At 35.0% G+C, this 22,096-nt stretch overlaps 3 protein-coding genes across 3 annotated transcripts; 1 reads left to right on the top strand and 2 right to left on the bottom strand.

Annotated features, from left to right (window-relative positions):
• Positions 1-313: 313 nt before the first annotated feature.
• LOC145134732 (uncharacterized) lies at positions 314-2,610 on the bottom strand. The gene is made up of 6 exons (XM_079069569.1): positions 2,175-2,610; positions 1,965-2,089; positions 1,753-1,849; positions 1,557-1,666; positions 717-791; positions 314-520 (listed from the first exon to the last, which is right to left on the bottom strand). Exons 1-6 carry the CDS (start codon positions 2,242-2,244, stop codon positions 470-472), a joined length of 528 nt encoding a protein of 175 aa, XP_078925695.1. The 5' UTR covers positions 2,245-2,610; the 3' UTR covers positions 314-469.
• Positions 2,611-4,059: 1,449 nt separating this feature from the next.
• LOC145132275 (putative carboxylesterase 18) lies at positions 4,060-8,229 on the bottom strand. The gene is made up of 3 exons (XM_079067002.1): positions 7,602-8,229; positions 4,913-5,332; positions 4,060-4,292 (listed from the first exon to the last, which is right to left on the bottom strand). Exons 1-3 carry the CDS (start codon positions 8,193-8,195, stop codon positions 4,239-4,241), a joined length of 1,068 nt encoding a protein of 355 aa, XP_078923128.1. The 5' UTR covers positions 8,196-8,229; the 3' UTR covers positions 4,060-4,238.
• A 5,078-nt stretch (positions 8,230-13,307) lies between these two features.
• LOC145128476 (translation initiation factor IF3-4, chloroplastic-like) lies at positions 13,308-15,542 on the top strand. Its single transcript, XM_079063262.1, has 8 exons — positions 13,308-13,676; positions 14,150-14,189; positions 14,266-14,325; positions 14,502-14,554; positions 14,635-14,690; positions 14,800-14,906; positions 15,037-15,129; positions 15,227-15,542. Exons 1-8 carry the CDS (start codon positions 13,432-13,434, stop codon positions 15,362-15,364), a joined length of 792 nt encoding a protein of 263 aa, XP_078919388.1. The 5' UTR covers positions 13,308-13,431; the 3' UTR covers positions 15,365-15,542.
• The last annotated feature ends 6,554 nt before the right edge of the window (positions 15,543-22,096 follow it).

Here is a 22,096-nt window from a genome sequence, read left to right on the forward strand (position 1 = left end):
TGAAATCACTTGAGCAAAATTTATCAACTTTTCAATTATTTTCTATAGTTACAAATTGAAACAATACATCCCTACCTTCTTGCATGTTCCAAAAGGCATACGGAATTGCAACGACCTCATATTAAATAAAGCGTCATATTTTCAATCAAATATATAATCAACAAAAAATTGCAAAGGCAAGATATACGTATACTCTTAAACTACTTTTTTTTTCTCATGTGCACTAAACACTTATTAAAACAATACATCCCTAAATTTGAAATGTCAAAAACACAATACTTGCAAGTTTAAGGTAATTCAAGAGATACTAAAGTGATGCAAAATACAAATTCTAACACTCTTGGAAGACATAAACAAGATCAAATTCAGATTCAAACAACGGGTAACTAAAAGGTAAAAAACATTAGTAGTTTACACTACATGATACAAGTATCTAAACACCTGATTTTTGTAAAAACTAAATCTCAAACTAGTCAACAGGAACCTCAACTTCCATCTTCAACCCCGAGTTTCCAAGAATCTGCAATTACCAATTATAAAATCTTTATTATCAAGTATCAAACAAACAATCCATTAAATGCATATGGAAAACTTAAAGATTATGATCAGTAAATGCAATATATGACAAAGTCAGCTGTGATTGAGGAATATAGGGAGTAAAAAATTGTAATTTTTCATTAAGTTAGAGAAGATAGAAAATAGAAATTCATAACTACCTTCATGAAGTCGGATTGAACTAATAAAGAATCTTTTTTATACCCTGCTTCCTCAAGAACATGTGTCAGGACAATCTGTAGAAACAGAATTTATATAAAGATTATTTATCAGTTTAGTTTAAGAAACAAATTAAAATCATGTAAACGCCAAAAAGTTTCTGTTGAAAAAGAAAAATGTAGCAAGTTCCATAGTACCCCTTAACAGATTCTTTTATAAGTACCAAAAATACAAACTAATAGTATAGAAATATGTATACAACAATAGTAAACCATTTGCAAAGTATATTATGTATCAAATTTATAGAGATTATTGTTGTATTTTGTTACTTTGTAAATGGTTAAATCCTGTTATAGAAAACCAAAATATTGATCAGATGACTATTTTTTTTACCAAACGAGTTAAGTGAGACAAATCAGAATATGTTGTTATTTAATGATCTTATCAAACATTCAATTAAGTTTTGAAAAATAATTTGACCTTTAAAGTATATTGATTTTTGCCTTTGTAGTCTTTATCTACCTCTAGCTCTAAACCACTTTCAGTCATTGATTTGAATCCTAATGAAGATTTACAAAGGCATCAAGGAACAAAAACAAAGATTAAATTGACAGTTTTGGAATTTTCTGTTAAACTTAGTCAGAGATATGTGACAGATTTTGCTAAAAGGAAAGAACAAGAACAAGAAAACAAGGTTGTGCTCTTTTCCTCAATTTACCCTTTTCTCTATATGGCATTCTTATCATAACTATGCTCTTTTCATTATGATTCTTTTTTTGTATGATAATGATTATTATGATATGATCTAAAATGTTTATGCATTTTAATGTTATGAAACTTACCTCCCTTTGTTGTTCAGAAATGAATTGCCCTGTTAAGTCCCTTAAAACATCTAACAAATCAGAGAATGCAACCTTCCCATTGCCATCAGAATCATAAACCTTGAATATGACTGCAAAAAAGAGAGCAAAATCCATTTTCAAAGAGTAAAAGGGAATGATTATACATGTGTTAATTGATAAAAGGGGAGGCAATTACATTCTACTTTATGTTGTAAGGTCGCACGAGAACTAAATGCAGATAAAAATAACACAAATTCCTTGAAATTCAATCCATCAATCATCCTGAATAGTCGCTGAGAGAAGAAGAATATGAGTTAAGAGTCATTGATAAACTTAAACGATGCTGAGTTACATGACAATTATGAAAAAACTGTAGCATAGAACTAACAATTGCATAGCAAGAAAAACCTGAGAGAGGGGATTGACGGCGAATTCCGGCACCGAAAGGAATTCGTCAGCTGAGATGAACCCACCACTGTTACGATCCAACTGACAGAACCTTTGGTACAAGGAAACTATCTCTTGTTGCGAAACTACAATCAATTAAACAAAAAATAATCCAATTTAGACGATATCAGAAGAACGTAGTTCCAGATTCTCAACTCCGTGATCGCTTACATGTGTTGTTGCAATGTTCTTGGACTTCTTCGATGTCGTATTGAGTGAGCATTGACGATGTGTTCCCCATGACTTCGAAGAGATTTTTGTACTGAATTTGAGAATAGGGTAGAACCCTAGGTTATTTATTGTGGGTATTGAAATGCGTGAGATTTGGGGAAAGAGAAGGGAGAGATTTGGTGACCAGCACAACAATAATCAAGAAACAGGTAGCCTGTGATCTTGAAAGTGGATTTGCGAAAGTTTTGACCTTTGAGTTTGACCAATTGCTTTTTACCTTTTGTTTGGATGCACGAACATGGATATATGTTCCTCCTTTTTCTAATTTTTCTAATATCCTTTTTAGAGTGAGGAAAGATTATAGCTCTAAAGTACAAAGAGAGAGATGTTTGTATGGGGAGCTCGGCAAGAAAGAGAACACTCCTTGGTATGCCGGGATACATTGCGGACTCGGCACCTCCTTATCCTTTTCTCCTTCATCAGCAAATAGGATGAGGTTTGTTTGGCTTAGGTGGAACTCAGTGAATCAATGAATCTCAGCTCAACAACACTCCCTTTAGACTTAGTTTTGTTGTGTTTGCCTTAATCTTTTTGAAAATCAGCTCATTTTACATCCAAATCCTCCAAAAGATCATCCCATTTAAACCATCTATAATGTATAGTTTAATGTGAAAGTTGAATGAAATGACATGTCTAATCGGTATTTAATAAAGGGAAAATACCGGCAATAGTCAAAAAATTGGGAGGGGGGAGGGGGTATTTTCAAAAAATAGACACAAAAAATTGGATTTCCGGATATAGACATGGATTCCGCGGAGGTAGCTCCGCGGAATGGCAAAAACGTAAATAAATGAGTGTATTAAAAAAAAAACCCTTAAGATCCATTCCGCGGAGCTACCTCCGAGGAATGAACTCATTCCGCGGAGGTAGCTCCGAGGAATGGATCTTCAATTTTTTTTTTCACATCGATTCTTCGAGGTTTATATTCATTCCCCAACTAATTATATTCAAGCAAAGATTATCATACTATCATAATTTTTTTTCTTGAAAATAATTAGTTGTGGAATTAATATAAAACCCGAAGAAACGATGTGAAAAAAAAAAAAATTCTAAAGATCCATTCCGCGGAGCTCCGCGGAGCTACCTCCGCGGAATGAATGTCTATACTTGGAAATGTCAATTTTCATGTCTAAATTTTGAAATTACCCCCCATTTTTTGACTATTGTCGGTATTTTCCCTTTAATAAATTATTATTGTGAAATGTCATACTGACATTCAATGTATATGAAGTTCAATGTTCATTGAACTCTTCGATGGGGAAAAAACAAACGTTTTAATTATTAAATATATGTTTCATTAGAGTTCAATGCATTGTAGAAAAAATATGATAAAATTGAATGAAGATTAGAATGATGATGTAAAATCTATTAAACTCTAACAAGTTCAATGCACTGTGAATACGCTTGGAGCATGAAACACTTTTTTTTTAATGTTCGCCCCTTTTTTTTCATATTGTGGATAAGTGCAAATTTGTTATCTCCATTACACAGCATAACTTTGACAAATTAAATTTCCTTAAGCAAACATTTCCATAAGTAATTGTTGTATATGATTGTTTGTAATCTAAAGGAAAGGTTAGCACCTTTCTCTTCATAAAATTGCATCCCACCAACTTGTTTAAAGATTGAAGATTGATATTGGATATGGTTAGAAACATTTCTCTTCGTAAAATTGCATGCCACCAACTTGTTTAAAGATTGAAGATTGATATTGGTTATGGTTCGAAACATGAAATTTAGGTTTACAATCAATGTTTGAAATTTGCTCTAATAGAACATTTGATTTTCTTCCAAGTTCACTTATGGTGTCATGGATGAGATGGAATTTTACCCAAATTACTCATATTTAGATATAAAAATTAACAATCTTAAGATAAATTGCATATAGTTTTAGAAAACTTGTTGTGCATACAACCTATTATGCTAGGCACTTTCGCACCACACACCATGAAGCATGCCTCCTTTGTTCTGTGGAATGAATAATGCAGGAGCGACAAAAGTGCGTTATTCACCATTTTTTGCAACCGTTTTCTCCATTTCGGTTTTTTTCAAATTCACCTGTTTCAGTAAGATTTTCATTTCACGTTTCATATAAATTAATAGTGCGGTAGTGCCCAATAAATCCCATTTTGTCTAGATAATATTTTCAGTAAAAAGACAAAGTAATAATTTTTAGAGCCTTAGAGGCATTTTACAAAATATCCACTTTTTTGTTTCTTTTCCACAAATAACCACCAATTTCACAATAGGCCCACGGAGAAACCACTATTTGGTGCAATTTTTAGGTTTTATATGATTCACACCAAAAAAAATATAGAGTTAATCTTATAAAAGACCTTATATATTGTGTTTTTTCTGGATTAAAACTTGACTTTAATTTTTTCCTGAAAAAGACCTTGCTTTTTTTTTCATTTTTTTCGATTCAACCCTTTTAGCAGTTTTTTTTTTCGAAAAAACTTGCAAATGTGAGGGTGTTTTTGCATAAAAATATAAAAGTTAAGGGTTTTCCGGAAAAAAATAAAATGAGGATTTTTTCGGACAAAAAATAAAAAAGTTGATGTTAAATCCAAGAAAAAACTTGTAAATGCAATGTGTTTTTCAAGAAAAAAATAAAATTGAAGTTAAATCCAGAAAAAGGATATTTTGTAAAATAGGTTCTAAAGTGTATTAAGTCATACCTTCATTAAGACATTTTGAATGAACTCCTTCACATCCCACATAAGCTGTTCAGATTCAGGCAACTCCGGAAACACATAAAAAGCATGGAACATATTTGTGTACTCAACCAAGTACACTTCTACCCCTGACTTCTTCAGCCACTCGCAATACCTTTTCTGCCAATCATATAGAAAATCAAAGCCAGCAACCACCACCATTGTCGCCGGAAAATCTAATTTTGATATGTCCACCGCCATTGGGCCGCTAACATTGATGACCGGATGGTCACGATTGTAACTTTCACCTGGCGGCATGATTGCATTCCAGTACCAGTCTGTTTGCTTTAATGACGCAAGGGGAGCTTTTCCGTTGAATTTTTTTTCAGAATTCGTTCGCTCTTCTCCTCCAAAAAAAGGTTGAATTGCTAACATGCCATTTACCTTTGAATGTTTAATTTTAGAACTTATAATCGCTAAGAAAAACTAGTTTTATATTCATATTGACTATATAAGTGATGAGGAAACTAAAATGTTAATGGAGTGATATCATGAAGAAGCATTTCAGCGAACATCTTCTGTGCGTTCAAAACATTTCCTTTTTCTTTATAAATAGTCACCAATATACTTATATTATTTTATAATTAAAAATTAAGAAAAAAATATAAACATTTGATTTATACTGAAATAAGATAAGTATGTTATATTCATTATAAATTTAATAATAAAAAATTGATTAAAATACGAACATTTTTAATAAAATACTTGGCAGGATTAGGTTTCTAATAAAGTAACCAAATTTGTAAATGGTTGGGTTGTAATGCGGAAAATCGATAATATTTTTTAATAAAATGTTGGTTTTGTTTAGGTCACTAAGATTCTTCATTCACAATTCAATACAAACTAATCTCTTATTAAAGACCAATCCAACACAAACTAATCTTCATTCACAAATATCATCTTCATCGACAATCCAACACAAACTAATTTATCTATTCATCGTCCAAACGTGTTTGACAAAACCACCCGATAGGTGGTAACTGTAATTTTTATTTGTACAAAAGTGTTTGGCAAAAGTAGTTGTTAGCTTTTAAATGTGTAAAATTATAAAAAAAAATCAAAAGCTAAAAGCTCCCAAAAACTACTTGAAGTAGCTTTTGGATTATAAATTTTTTGTTTAAAATAAAAACGGAAAGCTCTTGCTCCTAAACGAAATCTTTTTTTCGAGCTTTTTTTTTAACTTTCAAAACTTTGTATCAAATACGCCCATAATCCAACCGATTCAAAAAAACTTATCTTCATTCACTAAGACTATCTTCTACCTTTTTTCTTTTAAGTGTATTTTTTAGTAAATTGTAAAGTATCATTTTAGTATTAATTAAACACTTGTTAACGAAAAAATTCGAAACCGAAACAAAAAAAAAATTGAAAAATACCGAAACCGAACCAAAAAAGATGCACACAAAGGCCATGAGACGAGTCCCAAAAAGACTGGACTGGAAAAAGACCGGTCGGTCCAAAAAAAGACGTTACCGTTTAGAGACCGGTCCGAACTGCCAATATGCATCTCTATGTTGCGCAACCAAGGCCCATGCTGATAGCTAAGAAACTTTCCCTTTTTTTCCTTTTTTCTTTTTTATTATATTTCTTTTTTCTTTTGTGGAATGGGATTGGTGCACAAAAAACTGACTTTTATTGAAACCTGTTTAAGATCCAATCCTATACCCGATTTTCCCATTAGAACTGGTTTAAGTGAAACCGATTCGAAAAATGGGATTAGAAAACGTTTTCAAACCTATAAATAACTGATATCCATATACTAAAAAGATGTTTTCATCCATTAATATGAGGTTTTCGAGGTTTCCCATGATTAGTTTCACCGTTACGTTTTCCAAAAATTAAAAGTTGAAAATTTTCGTTTTGAACCCATAAATGATTTTGAATGCTCCAAAGACACCTTACATCATGGCAAACCCATGTGTTTTGGTTATTGGTTTGTTGAATACTGACACCCAAACAAAAAACTGAAAAGTGGCAAAAAGATAGATTTTTTCAAACCAATTTTGAACCAATCCTAACCGGTTCGCATATACTCGGATATTTGTGCTTGGCTGGTTTGGATTCATCCGATCCAGTTTGGACACCATCCAGTTTTAACTTTAGTTTTAACTTTGTTGACCAAAACCAATCTAGTTTTGAAAAAAATCAAGTTTTTACATCTCTACCTTCACACATCAAACTTTCAGATTGACAAGTTGTTTGGACTGATTTGACTAATCCCTGACCAAAAGATACTTTTTAAGCCCAATCCGGGTTCATCTCTACTATCAACCCATTTGGTATCCATAGCCGACCCAAGATGGGAACTTGGGTTTTAGGCATTGATAAATATTGTGGTCCACTAGAGACCATTTAATATTTGTTTTGTGTTGTTTATGTCATTTAGGTTTTCTAATTGGGCTATATCACCATATGGTAGTGGCATTAAATTGACACCAAAGTTCATAAATGGCAAACGATTTTGGAAAAGATAATGTTTAGTTCCATAGTCTGTAATTATTGTGGCTGAAAAAAATTGTGATTGGGATAAACAGATAAGTATCCGATTTCCCAATGCAAAAAATATTAATCAAGTTTAATAGTTTGAAGTAAGTATAACTAATTGGAGAAAATTAAATAAATGGAAATCTGGTTACGCAAAGGATTGATGTACCTTAAGTCGTTGGAAGTTGAATTCGCATGCTCTTTGAGCAACGTGATGAACTAGGTTTCCGCCAGCGCTATCTCCAGCGACAAAGCACCGTGAAATGTTCGTTTTCTCCGGTAACGATTTCGAACAATTCTCCTCAGCATCCAGAAATTTCAGCACATCAAAGCAATCATCATGCTGATCAGGGTACCGGTGCTCCGGTGCAAGACGATAGCTGACTGAAACAATGATTGCAGGCAGTTTTCTGGACAACCGGCGGCAAAAAGCGTCGTAAATGTCCTGGTCGGGGGCGAGGAAGACGAATCCACCGCCGTGAAAGAATATGATCACCGGGAGATCTTCTATGGACTGCTGTGTGGGGACAAATACTCGGAACCAGAGCTTGCGAGTGGAATCTACGACGATGTCGTATGTCTTGACGCCGTTGATCGGTTTGGACGACGCCGGGGTCCGGAAGTCTATGAATTTGAGGATACGGCGGTTCACTGTGCCATCTCTCCGGCTAACTGCTGCAAGTGCTCTAGAGACTACCGAAAACAGAATCCGTCGTCTCCAGGACAAGGTGAATGATGCCGAAGTTTTGGCGGCAGCTTCCATCGAAAGATGAGACGGAAATAAGATTAGCTGATTTTTATGATCGACATAGTTCTTTTTAAATTTTAGACAAAATTACATAAATGGTCCCTGTGGTATCTTGAAATAAACACATATACTACAGCTTCAAGAAAATGGATAAAGTCGGTCCATATGATTTTTTGATATTACATAAAAGGTCCCTCTATCAGACTGTGTCAATAAATTGTCGTTAAAGTCCCTCATGCGCATAGCATGTGAGGGTAAAATTGAACATTAATGAGCATTGTTCCATTTCACTGATTTAAAGCATATGCCCTATCGTTATCTCTTTCTCAGAGCTCTTTCTTCTCAAACTCTCTCTTTCTTCTCCAAAGGTTAGAACAACCGTTCCTTTCAAGAACACAAAGAGACAATGATGGTAGTTTGCTTCTTCGGTCGAGGAGCAATAATTCTGACATCGTGGACCGACAACGATGCAGGTCAAAAGTTCGGGCATGTTCGAAATTTGGATTGAAGTGCCCATTGGATGTGTTGACCCACTGATGTGCCCTAGATCCATGGAAATCATTCATGGGCTATTGAGGGGAAGAAACATGCCTAAAGAAGGTCTTCGACATGTTGTAGTTGAAGCTAGAATGTACAAGTTTTTATGCATAAGTACTTAGGGTTTTGATTTTCGTTTTTATTTGCTTGAAGTTGTGAATATAGTATCACCAAAGTTGGTGTTATGATGCTAGTTTGGTGGTTGTAAATGTATTTTGTTTCATTTTGTTGAAATAGAAATGTCTTTGGTGTAATAGAAATGTGTATGTTGTTTGTGCAATGGTATTTTGTTTGCAAAAACATTATGGTTCGTTTACACGTACTTTTGTAAGCAAAAACATACAATATTGACCATTTAATTGTCATTATATATACCACTAAAATGAATGGAAATTTTTGTTAGCATAATAGGCATATATATTAGTATCGTATGAAACCACATATAAAAGTTACATACAATCGTTTTGAACACATCCATGGTGTTGATTGTTTAAAAAGCACTACAACAAAAAGATTTCCTAGAAGTGCTTTAACAACATAAAGAAACCCAATAAAAAAGCAACATTTTCTTACCTCCTTAAAAAAAAAAGATCATGTGCCAACACTTAGACCATTGGTCCTTTCCCATTGTCCTTTTTCATGATCTTTATCTCTTTTTTTTATCTCTCACCTGGTCCACCTTGTCCCTTGCAACTTCTAGAGTTATGGCCTTTATTTTTACACTTGCTACAAGTCACTATCACATACTTCCTTGACAATTTTTTACTTTGGTTGCTCCCTTCATCCACTGCTCTTGTTCTTTTCTTTTCAGGCCTACTAACCTAAACCAATATACGTATAAGCAATATTGAAATGTATATAAGTAATTTGCAAGAAAATTGAAAACTATTATATCTGTCACGTGAAAGTCTGACGATGATCCACCGAGAAGACTCCACATTGTCGAAATTATTCAACTTTGATAATGGAATATTAAGGTTTTGCAAACATGCGGGGAAGATGGAGGAAGAGATATCTCCAACAAAGTCCTAATTTTTTGTGTCACTTTATGGTGTAACACTTGTCATGTGGCACTCCATGCTAGACAAATTGTTGGCATGTTATGACATGTCAGTGTGTTTTCATTTATCTGAAAAAACTGATTTTTGGCAAGAAAGTAGAAGGGTGGGATTCAAACTCAAGGTATGCATTTACCACTAACCTAGAAGCATCTTGTTGCATTCATTGTTGAATATTTGTAATTTTTATAAAAGGTGGCATTTGTTTCTTACCAACCTTCCACGTCTACCTTCCTCATATGTAACTCCAAATCTTCCTTCACCCATCTTCTTTCATTTGCCTTCAACTTCGTCGTTAAGATTAGCCCCTACCCCTCCATACTTCAAGAGGCAAAGATCAGAAGTCAGCGCCGACGGTCAATGGTTAGTGTTGAGAGCTATGTTCTTTCAATTCTATACACATAATTGAAAAGTTTTAAATAAAAGTAGGGTGTTTGCATTATCATTCTTGGATTATTATTATATCAAATGTATATCTTCGGATATTTGGACAAATTTGGAAGTATATATCGGACAAGATAATGGTTAAGGTTAATTTAGTTTTAAACTCCTAAGGTGAGGTTATATGAATTTTTACCCATTCTGAGGTATGTCACAAAAGATTAAATTTAATTCTAGCATATTACTTTCTATAAACTGAAGTATACATGCAATTTTGAAAAGCAACAATTTGAAATGAGTCTTTTTACGAAAGATTTGTATGCTAGTATTTAATCAGACATTGTATACACGATGTATGAAATTGTGTGTTGAAAGTAAAGGGTGCTTGTCAGGCCCGATTTTGAGCAAGGGCCACATGGGCATGGGCATGTGCACGGGGCCCTTTTTTTCAGGGGCCCAATTTTTTTTATATACATTCATTAATCAAGCCCAAATGCGAAGGAAAGGATGGTCAAATAGTAGTCCACACACGAAAAGGAAGGCAATCGACAGAAGCAAGCAGGCGAGAAGCGGTCATTCAGCGAGAAGGCGGGAAACGATCATTCAATCGATTACCAGGTCTGTCGTCCACTCCTAATTCCTGATAATCAGGTTATTAGGCAACCGATTATTCTAGTCTTTATGTTATCATATTATCATAAATTGAATGTATTTATGTGATCAAAATTCAGTAATTGAATGAATCAAATTATCAGAAATTCTACTGATGAGGTTATAGATTATTAGAAACTGAATACTTGAAGTTAAGTGGTAGCTTTTCATGTTTTTTTTTGAAGTTCTATTGTTGGACTAGGTTATATTGATTTCCATGTTAACTGATTTTTGTAGTTCTATTGTTGGACTAGGTTACATTGATTTCCATGTTTTTGAAGTTAAGTGGTAGCTTTTCAAGAAACTGAAGTTACTTTGTTGAGGAATCTACAAACAAAGATGAATGAAAAGAAACAAAATATGTAGGTGGAAGATGGATTATTGAATATCGAATTCTCGAATTCTTGATGTGTTTTTAAATGATGAAATGTTATAAATTTTATGAAAAAGGTTATTTTGATAACATATGAACTATCAAGTATCATAAAATCTTGATTTTAGAGAAAAGAATATGCATAGTTGAGGGTATTTGAGGGTATTATTTTTTGTTAGTCTCATATTCATATCTAGAATTCATCTGTCTATACCATTTATCATTTGTAATTTTTATTTTGTGGGTCCCATATGATAATTCTTAGTATTGTTGTATATGTTAGGTTTTCATAAACCATAAGATGCTATCATGCAAAACATAAGTAGCTTCGAATATTGATGTGATATATTTGACATCATGATAATTATATGTTATACCTTAAAGATGGTATGGTTATTCTGAGATAATGAAAGATACAATACCTTTAGATGTCCTTTTACTCTAATCTTAAATGCATCATGGGCAATAATGTAACTTTAAACCACTTCATTCCTTATTTCCTAACAAGTGCAGTCTTGAGATATAAGGATCATATGGTTACATGTGCAACTAGCCTCATAGCCTTATAGGACTTACTATACAATACCCAAAAGATATATACATGTATCATAATAACACCTGTGAGACATCGACATTACAAATTATGATTTTGCTATGCTTATTGTTATAAAGTTTATTGTCGTTTAAAAAAATTATTATATAATTTAATTCGTTGCACGTTAGGGCCTAAGGGCCTTTTTTTCGGCTCGTCCTGAGCGTTTGAATCCTCAGGACCGGCCCTAGTGCTTGTAGTGTGCTTATGCATACATGAAAGACTATGAATTATATGTTGGTGATTTTAGTGTTACCATGTCATTTTAAGTAACTGGAACTAACATGTGAGTTAAAGGGCTTCATAAATTGTATTATAATATATGTACGGGGTTGTGCTGAGTGCACGCATGTATAAGATCAAATTAGAAGCCGGTTCGACGACAAGTCGGGGGTCCGGGGGTAGCGCCCCTGGGTCCGGGGTTTCCAAAGGGGCAGCGCCCCTAGCGGGGTCCAAGGGGCAGAGCCCCAAAACCTCACCGAATTTTACATATGGAAACATAGTGGAAAATTCAATTTCTTGAGGGTGATTATGGTAAAACTAACAAAACTCGTTAGTTTTGATAACCCTAAATCCCCATTAAATCCAGATTATCCTGACTTACTTCCAAAGCAACTAATGACGGTCCAACCCTAATAAAACCCTAATCTCGTTTAATATATAAACGACTATTCCTTCTCAAAAGAGGGTGACGAATTTTAGGTCTCGTTTTCATCAAGCTCTCACAGATCTCTCTAGCAAATTGACTTACGATTTCTATGCCTAGAATCGTAAGTGTCCACTTGAATTATCCTAGGCTGAAATTCTTGTAACCCAGTCATAGGGTAGAAATTTCAGTTCGGAAAGTGTTCTCACGATCCAAGTTGGTATCCAGATCTCCACCACAAACCCTATACTTTCCTACATTATATAATGTGTGGTAATGGTCTAGACACTTACGAGAATTATTATTATGGCAACTCATGTCATGAACTACTTGTCTCCACTCTTCTTGTCGGGAAAGGGCCAATAGGATCATGCATTGCATTGCATCAGATGATAGAATGAAAATTAATTTATAACATCAAAGTATGTTTACAGTTTGAAATACATCAAAGTTGTACATGTATAAATAATGTTCTTTCATGGGTTATGTTTTGAAAAGAAGCAAAAATGAATCTTATAAAGTCATTAATATTAGCAGGAGATGACGTGAGATTTGTTGTAAATGAGTAAAGGGAAAATGAATCAGGAAGGTAACCAACTGTTGCATTTGTTCTCATTTGGTCAATTTTCTTTTTTTCGTACTCAATATATCATCGAACTTGTTGTTTGTGTTCACAATAACCCTTTGAGCGGCTATCACATGTTAAAGCCGGTCAAAAGGGTTATGATGAACACAAACAACAAATTCGATGGTATATTGAGTAAAAATAATAATAATAACCAAATGATAACAGAGTAAAAATAATAATAATAACCAAACGATAACAAACGCAAAAGCTATAGAATAGTCATTTTCCGTGATTATAATGGCTCCATTCTGGAGCTCACAAAGGCAAATTGAAATGGATAAGGTATTCCCCACATCATCATCGGGACCACTACTAGAACCACCATCACGACGACGACGACGACCGCCTCCTTCTAATTCAACAGCTTTCGTATTGCAGAAATTCAATGGCTAGGGTTACTACCAGCTCCATCGCCCCGCCTTTTAAACAGTCAATTTCTGTCGGTTCTCTGCTGCCAAAATTCTCTAGTCTCCTCCTGGAATTCCCTAATCTAAACGTTGCCCGTGGCGACCGGAATCACCGGATCACCTGCCGTTACGGGGGAGGAGCTAATTCACGTCAGGAAGACTCCAGACGTTCTCCGCAGCTTAATTCTGACGATGATCAAGCCCTTGATGTCTCCACTATCAGGTACTGTTCCTCTTTTTACATGACAATCAATATATAGCACTGATCAGGATTTCATAAATGTTTAAAAGATACAGAAGTTTATTCGCATGATCCTAGATGATATAATTGGATTTTCCTTCCTTGTCAATTCTCCTTCCATTCACAGTAAATTACACATTGATTTCGACGTTAAAACTACTAATTTTTCAAATGCTTATTTGATGGAACTTCATATTCGTATTACAAACTTAACCTCAAACATTATTCTATCTTAAAGTGTTCATCGTTGAAAAATTCACCATAGATAGCAATTTTTGGTGGATGCAAATCCCAATCAACAATCAGTATTTGTATACTTTAAAATTTCGATTTGATTTCAAAGATCTGTGATTACTTACAAATCCAAATAGGGTCTAAAGTAGACTAAGTTTTTGCACTCTGTTTGCAACTTTGCATCAGTATGAAATGTTATCTTTTTCCTTGGATGAAAATAGGTCAAATACTGTGAGGCTTATAGATGATCAGCAAAATATGGTGAGTTTGTTGTTACATGCACATATTAAGTTGTAGGAAATTGTTTTTGTGAAACTGATCGACTTGTTTTCTCTAGGTTGGTATAGTATCTAAAACTGCTGCTATTCAGATGGCTGAAGAAGCTGAACTTGATCTTGTATGCATATATTTTTCAAATACTTGTATTTCCATCAGAATTTTCTTTTCTTATTTCTGGAGTAATTTCTTGTGTTAGGTAATAGTTTCTTTTTTGGGCTTCCTTCTTAACCATATGTTATCCTTTCTTTCTTTTTTCTCTCCCTCTTTTAAGTATATTTATATGCTTTTTTATAGGTTATATTGTCTCCAGATGCAGACCCCCCTGTTGTCAAATTGATGGATTACAAGTAAATCACATCTCATCATTTATAATACTGATAATTCTTTTTAATAATTTATCTTAATTATCAGTTACAAAATGTTGCAGCAAATATAAATATGAGCAACAAAAGAAGAAAAGAGAGCAGCAGAAGAAAAATGCTGGTGAATTCAGAATTCCTCTTTTCTCTTGTGTTTTAATTCTTTTTTTTTTTTTTTTTTTTTTTTTTAATTTCAAGAAAATGAATGCTGAATAAAATATGTTCATTGGTAGCACTTCGCATGGATCAAAAGGAGCTTAAAATGGGTTACAACATCGATGTGCATGATTATTCTGTACGTTTAAGAGCTGCTCAAAAGTTTCTTAAAGATGGTGACAAGGTTTTTTCTTTTTTCTTTACATTTTATTTCCTACTTTTCATATAATAAAGTGGCTGAATGGGTAATGATGTACATAAAGTCAAAAAGAAACAATTCCTGATTTTTCGAATTAATTAATTAATTTTGTCAGGTTAAGGTTATAGTGAACTTAAAGGGTCGTGAAAATGAGTTCAGAAATAATGCCATTGAGCTACTGAATCGGTTTCGCAATGACATCGGGGAGGTACCCTTTTATATTATATGTGGTTTATTTAGTTTTTATAAATTTTGAGTAGAAGTTTTATTATTATTATAATAAAATGAGTTGAATGATTTTGTAGTTAGGGATTGAGGAAAGCAAAAATTTGAGAGACAGGAACATGTTCATGGTGTTGATCCCAAATAAGGTTGTTGTACAAAAAGAAGTACCAAAGAGAAAAGGAAAGTCAACTGGGAAAGAAATGTCACCTAGTGTATGAAATGAAAGTTTGGTGTTTATTTGCTAATCTTCAATTTGTTCATAAATCAACATGTATTTTAAATTTGCAATCTTGTATAGTTATAGATTATATATCAATCTGTTCATAAATCAACATGTATTTTACACTTTTTTAGCTCATTTGTTGGCCATAATTAATGTTGTGTAACCATTCATAATTTGCACGTTTTGTTTAAATGATAGGATTCGTATAAAATCTAATGAATTGAACTCTTCACATTTTTTAACCAAATAAGATAATGAAATGGATTTCAATTCCAAATTCCTCAAGCGTGTGTTGAGTCCTTCTCATATTTAGGGTATGCTCGGCAAAAATAGATGTAAGACAAAGAAAGATGTAAAATGACATAAAGTATGAAAGCTAAAAGGCTAAAAACAAAAAAACTAATTGGATAACTTTTGGATTAAATTTTTTTTCTTAAGCTCATATTTCCAAACAAACTTTTTTCTTTGATTCAAGGTTTTTTTTTAAAGCAAAAAGCTAAGAGCTTCCAAAAGCTCATTGCCAGACATACCCTTAGTCTTGATTTCAGTTGCAAGTGTATAATCTATGCTCATCTATTTGACGTTGTTACATGATATTTGAACGATAAAATGTCCAATTGCTAGTTTAAGACATTTATTGAGATGTTAGGCACAATCCACATGCCATTTATCATGCAAGTTTTTATTTTAAAAAAATGGATATTTATTGCATAGGAATTTATACAGGTCTTCATGGGTTTGAAAGTTGCCACATATGTACGAGATCAATCTTTTGAGTTGTATAACAAATACAGGTGTTCATGGGTTAGAAAGATTTTAAACCAAAAATGGAATTTGAAGTTCAAAAGGGAAATAATAATAATGTTATGTATAAGTAATATAAATTTGGTTCTATATGTGGATTTAGGTTCTTAGATTAATACTAATAATAAGAATGATATTTGCATATATTATTTTTTTGGCATTCGTACATGAATACAATCAAATTCATACATGAATCTAATTATAACATTACACTTTCCGATCTTTTTCTTATTGGAACACTATTCTACCAATTGTAACACTGAAAATGTTTTGTATTTGGTTGACATTGCTATATCTTGATAGATTTTCAAAGTACAATGTTGTAATATAAATAAATGAGAGTAGGATGTTATAATAAAAAAATCAATTAAAGTACATTGCTACTTCAATTGCATCACAATTTTAGCAATAGAGATACAGAGCATAACTAATGAGTAATAAATGACATAGAGATAGTGTCACCTAATAAGTGCCTTCAATTGCATAAATGTTTTCAAAGCAGCACCTATGATTTTTTGTTTGCTCTCATGGTCACCATCATTATTTTCAAGGTACATTTGTACAAGGTTAAAAATTAGGTCATCATGTATTCATCTAATGAATAGATATCAAAACAGATATACTTAAATACTAAAAGACCATTGCATGTGGCAGTAAATAGTAAAACAGGTAAATGTATATACAAAAAAAAATAGGCCATGGTGTATTTCTAGAAGAGTATATATATCGAAATAGTTGAATAAATTTATTTATTATTTTCAGGGACAATTTAGAAAGATAGAGGTTGTATCATCTTTTTTAATACATATGGCATTTTAAAGTTAAATGGATGATGCTATAGTAGGATTCTATATAATATCAAAAAGGTAAATGTCACTGTAGCTCAACCATCTTACAAGTTATGGTTTAAATGGTCTTTTTTTTTTCTTTGCATTTGAGAGGAACGAAGTCTTACTTTACCGGCTAAAGTGGTCCAGTTACCTGTTTTAACAAGTAAACCACACACGTCATAATAAAAGTCAGCAAGTGAGTCAACTTTAAGTCAACTCTGAGTTAACTCGCGGACAAGTCACTGAGTTTGACCGGTTCTTTGCTTGGGGCCTAAGGGTCAATGTGGACCCATCGGTTAATAAAAGGGATGGCTTATTCGATGAAACCCTAAATCTTCATGCCCGTTTTCCACTAAAGGATACCGACAATCCGACAAAACCTCACTTTCACGTGAATCACGATGGCGAACCCACCACCACATTCATCGGATTCGATATCTATAAATTCAAGTGACCGTCTCAACTTCGGTGATTTGCATACTATTTATTGTGATTGTGGAGTACAAATTGCAGAACAACAAAATGGAAGTCGCCCGTCTGAAAGAAGAAATGGGTCGAGATTTGGTGTTAAGTAGGGTTTAGTCACTCGCATTGCATCGTCGGACAGAGAAAAAGTTGACTTCGCATTCCAATGGAATTTTATTGTTATGTTAATGGATGTATTATCATGTTTCCTTTCATGTTTAACCATCTATTTGTAATGGATATGTAATGGATTTGTAATCCTCTTTCTATTAAATGAAAATGCCCTGCTATTGTGTGTCATCGTTTTGTTTGTGATATAAGTGTACATAAAATAACATCCAACAAACACATACCATACAAAACACTTGCAATGTAACACTCATAAAAATCATGTCAAATTTAAACTTTTTAAAACATTTCAAACCAATGATTATTACAAAACTTGTTTTCAAAATAGTATAATGTCAGAGTATCCTAGAATCAAATCATAAAATATGAGGAGCTGTACGATCACGCATTCACCTTCCCGCGATCATCAGAAGTACCTGAAACAATAATCGATAAATGTAAGCTCGAAGGCTTAGTGAGTTACCCCCAAAATACCAACGCCAAAAAACATATCAATAACATATAAGCAAACAACATGCATAATGAGCCTTCAGCCTGACTGGACCGCCTCGCAGGCCTTCAGCCTATCTGGACCGCTCTCCGAGCCTTCGGCACGTCTGGACCGCCTCGCAGGGCCTACAACCTATCCGGACCGCTCGCCGGACCTTCGGTCTGACTAGCATGCCCTCCTGGGCCTGTAGTCTATCCGGACCGCCCTGGTTATGTTGGTCTTCAGCACAAAGCAGGACCGCCTCAACCCAACCCCCAATCAAACAAACATGTGCACATAAATATCATACGCTAGCTTGTATAACAGTCAAGCCGATCTAACAGATCATCAATCATAGCAACATCCTATAACCAGGATACAGACCTAACCGATCACTAACATAGCATCATCCTACATACCAGGATACCGACCTAACCAGGTCACTAAGCATATCACCATCCTGACTACCAGGATGTAAATCAATAAGCATATCATGCAATAACCCGGATACAAGTCCGAAAAGGGCCGGCATTGGTGCCTTAGACCCTGTTGATATAGTGAGGATAACTCACCTCACACTGCTGAAGTCCCATGGATAAAACTCCAGCTGCTGGATGACAGATTCCCGAACTGTCAATATCAAACAACACCCAATTAATAATTGGGTTCCAATACATAATCACAAGTTCATGCTTGGGGTAAAAGACTACTTTACCCCCAACCTAGCTTGATTCAAGCCCACGGCCCAACTCACACTCCAAAGGCCCAAAAGTCAAGTAATGGGCCAAAGCTCAACATATGACCCAATTTTCCAAATTGGGCCCAGACCTCTACATGGTCTTTCCTTAAGGCCCGTCCATTTATTCTAGTCCAAACTCTTGGTATTCCCATGGCCCAATATCACATAATCATCAAGGCCCAGTTATGGCCCACCTATGGCCTAATTTTCCAAATTGGGCCCAAGTCCTTCACATGGGCCTTATCCTAAAGCACGTCCAATTATTTTAGTCCATTTACTTGTTCTTGGATAGTCCATCAATAACCCAATCACCAAAGCCCAATAGAAAGTCCCAACTCAAGGCCCAAGTGAAATTAGGATTTTCACATGAAATGACGATTAGGGTTAAGTGTTTCTTACTTAACACATTAAGGACTTAATCCATTAAGTCCAATATTGCCTTAGGTTAATTTGCAAATGATTATTAATTAATATTTTAAGTTTATTAAATAATTCCAGTGCGGGTCCCGACCAATCCCCAAAATTAGGGCTTCATGACACTAGGGTTTTCCAAACCCTAATTAGGGTTTCCAACCCAAATACTAGCCAATTAGTCACATTGTTGGGCTTTTAGGTCAATTAGGGCTTTATTAGGCCCATTAGGGTTAAACAAGTCGGGCACCACCCACTACCACCTCGGGTAGTGGCGGTCAACGGCGGCGGCCACCACCTCGCGGTGGTGGTTATGATTCTTAGCTAAAAAAATACAAGCATCCCAAAATAACAATCACACACACAAAAGCACACAACCACCCAAGGTAGCGGCTGGTGGCGGCAGAATGGCGGCGTGAGGTGGCAACCACCACCTCACGGCGGTGACGGGTTGTTTCTTTGATTAATTCGGTTGTACAGTACAATTTTACAACAATATCCAAATACACACACATAAAATAACACACACACCCACACAATCGCTCGACGGTGGCAGGCGGTGGTCGGAGGTGCTAGCTACCACCTCATGGTGGTGGTGGTGGCCCTCTTGTGAAATCCGGCCAAGATAACCACACACACTAACAGTAGAACACACACACGCACGCCTTTTTGCTCGGAGGATGAATTCAGCCACCCACCTGGCGGTGCATGATGATGGCAGTGGGAGGAACAGCCGTTGGGGCGGCGGTGGCGATCGACAAAGGCATGCAACATCACACACACGACTTGTGAGATACGAACACGACCTCCTTTCACGGCGGCAAGCGACGGACCTAGCGATTGGCAACAATTGTCGGCGACCGTTCGGAGTGGCGGCGATGATCAAGACAACGGTTTCTCCAATCTCCAACCAGTGCAGCTTCATTCGACTGCTCTCGGTGGTCTGTCCCCGGCTACGCACGACGTCCGATGACGTAGTGATGGTGGTGTTTCGATGGCAAAACGGCAAGCGACATGGTGGCGGCGGCTGAGGCTCTATGACGGCGGATGGAGAAAAAGAAGGAGGAGAATGGCGGATTCTGGTGGTTGTCGTCGTCGTTCGCCGATCGGGAACAACGTGGTGGCATCGTCGGTGGTGAAGGGAGGCATAAGGGTGGTGCGGGGTCGGAGTTGAAGAAGGAGGGTGAATGTGGCGGCTTAATGAATCCGATTAGGGTTAGGGTTTAGAGGGTGACGGGTTTATATACCCCGACCCCATAAACTTCATTCCATAATAACGCATTTGGTCCCTCCTTCTCCCTTTTCTTTCAATTTCGATCCAAAATTTACCAAACGACCCTTCCTATACAAAACCCTTTTCATTTTAAGTCCAGAATTTACCATTTAGTCCCTGCCCCCAAGAATTTATTCAATGTAAGTCCAAATGATACCAAACACCCCCTAACTTCTAAAATCCTTTGCAAAATAAATCTTGAAATTACACTTTAACCCCTGGAGATTCAAATCTTGTCGTTTGGCTCTCCGAAACCAACACCCCGCTAATTATTATTCAATTTTGGGCTATAATAATATAAAATAATAATAAAAATTACTTCTCGGGGTTCCAGGTTTATTATTTAATTATTCTATTTTAAACGGAATGTTACATGCAACACATAAAATATAAAACACTTGCACCCATGCAAGTCCATTACATTCAAACATGCAAATGACAATAAACATATGGGACCACACACACATTAGTCTTAACAACCCACCAAGATAGTACTATAAGAAACAAACTTAAATAACCCATCAAACATCATACACGCACTTATCCCTATTCAATATTCATTGGATTGTCACGTGAACTGCCATCACTATTTTTCCCTTCAACCCTTTTAGTCATTTTTTTCTTTATAATCCTCTCACATTTCTTCCGTTTATGTGCACCTGTTTTTTTGAACCACTTCCTTCCTCTTCATTACCACCTTTAGTAGTTGATCTCTTTCTCTTCACCTTGAGTTTTTGGGCCTCTCAACTTAAGGACATGTAACCTTGTTGTGACCAACTTGTTTACACACACTGCAAGTAATTTTTTCCCAACCTTTGACATAGTGTCTCTAGTAGTCTTTTCACCTCTAGTGGTCTTTTCACCTGGGTCCTTCCTTCTATTGACTTTAGGCCTGCCTGGCATTTTCCTTTTCAAAGGTGGCTGTGGTGGTATGAATTCAGTACTTGGCCACATATTGCTGCCATTCATCCCATCATTGGATACTTGTAAGTGTTTTTGTAAACAGCTCCAAAGAACATGGGATACACATAACTTCTCATATAGGTAAGAGATAGTTGCAACTGAGTGCACACACCCATAGCCATTTAATTGTTATACTCTACAAGAACATGTCTTCTTGTCTAAATCCACCACATAAGACTCTACTAAGTTTCTTATCTCAAACTGGTTAAAACCAGTTGGTAAAACCTGCCAATATCTAATAACATTGTCTAAAAGTTAGTCTATGTTTAGTATTTTTGATGATGTTAAGAAACTAAAACTAAGTTTACCTTTGAGCTTTTTTCAATTGATTCAGTAAGGATGTAATTGCTGGACATGGTTGAAAATCTGGCCATGAAGTGTCTTTCATGCTAAAATGAAACTGGATTTCCATAACATACAATCTAATCTCTTCAAGCATTGTGATGATTAGGTATAAAATGTTTTTTACATTTTTCTCGTTTATATTTTTATGATGTTTTTTTGAATAATTTTTTTAGTTTATTGGCGTGTTGTTTGAATACATTTTAATTTTTTTGACGTTTTATTTGTTTATACATTTTGTAAAAAATGTAATAAAAAGTTTGTTAAATGTGAATATTATTAAATTAGATTAGGTATAAAAT

This window comes from Lactuca virosa, chromosome 8, assembly GCF_052849685.1.
Source record: "Lactuca virosa cultivar CGN04683 chromosome 8, Lactuca_virosa_CGN04683_v6, whole genome shotgun sequence".
Classification (NCBI taxonomy): Eukaryota; Viridiplantae; Streptophyta; class Magnoliopsida; order Asterales; family Asteraceae; genus Lactuca; species Lactuca virosa.

What these genes read in the sequence shown, in the direction of transcription:
- LOC145132275 (XM_079067002.1), bottom strand. Translation starts at nt 8,195, where the DNA reads ATGGAAGCTGCCGCCAAAACTTCGGCATCATTCACCTTGTCCTGGAGA. An exon ending in TCAACTTCCAACGACTTAAG is followed by an intron (nt 5,333 to 7,601) that starts GTACATCAATCC and finishes AAACATTCAAAG; the next exon opens with GTAAATGGCATGTTAGCAAT. An exon ending in TTCAAAATGTCTTAATGAAG is followed by an intron (nt 4,293 to 4,912) that starts GTATGACTTAAT and finishes TTACTGAAACAG; the next exon opens with GTGAATTTGAAAAAAACCGA.
- LOC145128476 (XM_079063262.1), top strand. Translation starts at nt 13,432, where the DNA reads ATGGCTAGGGTTACTACCAGCTCCATCGCCCCGCCTTTTAAACAGTCA. An exon ending in GCAGCAGAAGAAAAATGCTG is followed by an intron (nt 14,691 to 14,799) that starts GTGAATTCAGAA and finishes GTTCATTGGTAG; the next exon opens with CACTTCGCATGGATCAAAAG. An exon ending in TTCGCAATGACATCGGGGAG is followed by an intron (nt 15,130 to 15,226) that starts GTACCCTTTTAT and finishes ATGATTTTGTAG; the next exon opens with TTAGGGATTGAGGAAAGCAA.
- LOC145134732 (XM_079069569.1), bottom strand. Translation starts at nt 2,244, where the DNA reads ATGGGGAACACATCGTCAATGCTCACTCAATACGACATCGAAGAAGTC. An exon ending in CCGTCAATCCCCTCTCTCAG is followed by an intron (nt 1,850 to 1,964) that starts GTTTTTCTTGCT and finishes TTCTTCTCTCAG; the next exon opens with CGACTATTCAGGATGATTGA. An exon ending in TTCAATCCGACTTCATGAAG is followed by an intron (nt 521 to 716) that starts GTAGTTATGAAT and finishes TGGTAATTGCAG; the next exon opens with ATTCTTGGAAACTCGGGGTT.